Source organism: Myotis lucifugus, unplaced genomic scaffold (genome assembly GCF_000147115.1).
Source record: "Myotis lucifugus unplaced genomic scaffold, Myoluc2.0 scaffold_58, whole genome shotgun sequence".
NCBI classification, from domain to species: domain Eukaryota; kingdom Metazoa; phylum Chordata; class Mammalia; order Chiroptera; family Vespertilionidae; genus Myotis; species Myotis lucifugus.
The window spans coordinates 373,623-375,297 of record NW_005871106.1 but is presented as its reverse complement, the minus strand read 5'-3'; the positions used below and the strand labels follow the sequence as shown (position 1 = coordinate 375,297).

The following is a 1,675-nucleotide window of genomic DNA, read 5'->3' as shown; positions in this document are numbered from 1 at the left end:
GCCACTGTCACACTCAGGGCAGGCCGATGGGGAGGTTATGGCTCTACCCCATCACACACAGAGCAGGGCCATGGTGGGGGGGAGGGTTGGGGCGCCGACCCTGTCACACACAGAGCAGGGCGATGAGGGGGTTGGGGTGCCGCACCCTGTCACACACAGAGCCGCAGGGCGATCAGGGGGTTGGGGAGCTCCCCCCTATCAGGCACAGAGCAGGGCTGATCAGGGGGTTGGGGCGCCTTCCCCTGTCACAAACAGAGCAGGGCGGATAGGGAGGTTGTGGCCCCACCCCGTCACACACAGCCGCAGGGCGATCAGGGGGTTTGGTTGCTGCCCCCTGTCACGCTGATCCCGGTGCCGGGAGGCCTCGCAGCTCCGCTGATCTCGTTGCTGGGAGGCCTCGCTGCTCCGCTGATTCCGGTGCTGGGAGGCATATTACCCTTTTACTATATAGGATAGAGGCCTGGTGCACAGGTGGGGGCTGGCTGGTTTGCCCTGAAGGGTGTCCTGGATCAGGGTGGGAGTCCCACTTGGGTGCCTGGCCAGCCTGGATGAGGGGATGATGGCTGTTTCCAGCTGGTCACACACCCTTCAGGGTGGGGGTCCCCACTGGGGTGCCTGGCCAGTCTGGGTGAGGGGCTGAGGGCCGTTTTCAGGCTGGCGGGTGACTGAAGCTCCCAACCTGTCCTTTTTTTCTTTTTTTTTATTCTGGGCCAGCTTTAGCTCTGAGGCTTGGCTCCAGCTCTGAGGCCTCGGCTGCTGAAAGCAGGTATCTGGTTTGTTTGGGTTCTATAATTGTAACACTGTTGCGGTCCTGCTCACTCCAGCTCTGAGATCCCGGCTGGCTGAGAGCAGGGATCTGCGTTTGTTCTATAATTGAAACAATGTTGCGGTCCTGCTGGCTGAAGCCCGGCTGGCTGAAAGCAGGTTTCTGGGTTTTTTTTAGCTTCTATATTTGTAACAATGTTTCTTAAACTGCAAGCTCAGAGACTGGCAAGGCAGGCGGAGAACGTTGGCTTCCTCCATCACTGAAGCCAGCAAGCCTCCTGTTCGCTTCAAGCTGCCTGGATGCCGGCTGCCATCTTGGCTGGCAGTTAATTTGCATATCGCCCTGATTAGCCAATGGGAAGGGTAGCAGAGGTACGTCTAATTACCATGTTTCTCTATTATTAGATAGGATGACCAATAATTACCAGATATCTGAGTAATGAGATAAAAAATCAACATGAGCAACGAAGTTGGAAACAACAGAGATTATCTATGTAAAGTATTCTTAAAAACTGTAATTTGTCAGTGAAAAAAAGTTTTATATTCATAAAACAAAAAGAAGATCTACAAAAGAACATTCAGAAAACCAGGAAGAACTCTCAGAAATTAAAAGTATAGCAGAGCCCTAACCGGTTTGGCTCAGTGGATAGAGCGTCGTCCTGCGGACTCAAGGATCCCAGGTTCGATTCCGGTCAAGGGCATGTACCTTGGTTGGGGGCACATCCCCAGTAGGGAGTGTGTAGGAGGCAGCTGATCAATGTTTCTCTCTCATCGATATTTCTATTTTTTTTTTTTTCTCTCTTACACATATTTTATTGATTTTTTACAGAGAGGAAGAGAGAGGTATAGAGAGTTAGAAACATCGATGAAAGAGGAACATCGGTCAGCTGTCTCTTGCACACCCCCTACT

General features: G+C 52.2%; 1 protein-coding gene across 8 annotated transcripts in view; it reads right to left on the bottom strand.

The window, feature by feature from the left end:
• Nucleotides 1-1,675, bottom strand: part of SMCHD1 (structural maintenance of chromosomes flexible hinge domain containing 1) — a 151,644-nt gene that overhangs the window by 83,916 nt on the left and 66,053 nt on the right. Inside the window, exon 21 of one of the 8 annotated variants that reach the window (XM_023754212.1) lies at nt 1,191-1,197. The exons of the other annotated variants lie outside the window; for them this stretch is intronic. Coding sequence (XP_023609980.1) covers nt 1,191-1,197 — 7 coding nt within the window. The remainder of the gene's footprint in view (nt 1-1,190; nt 1,198-1,675) is intronic. 8 annotated transcript variants of the gene reach the window in all.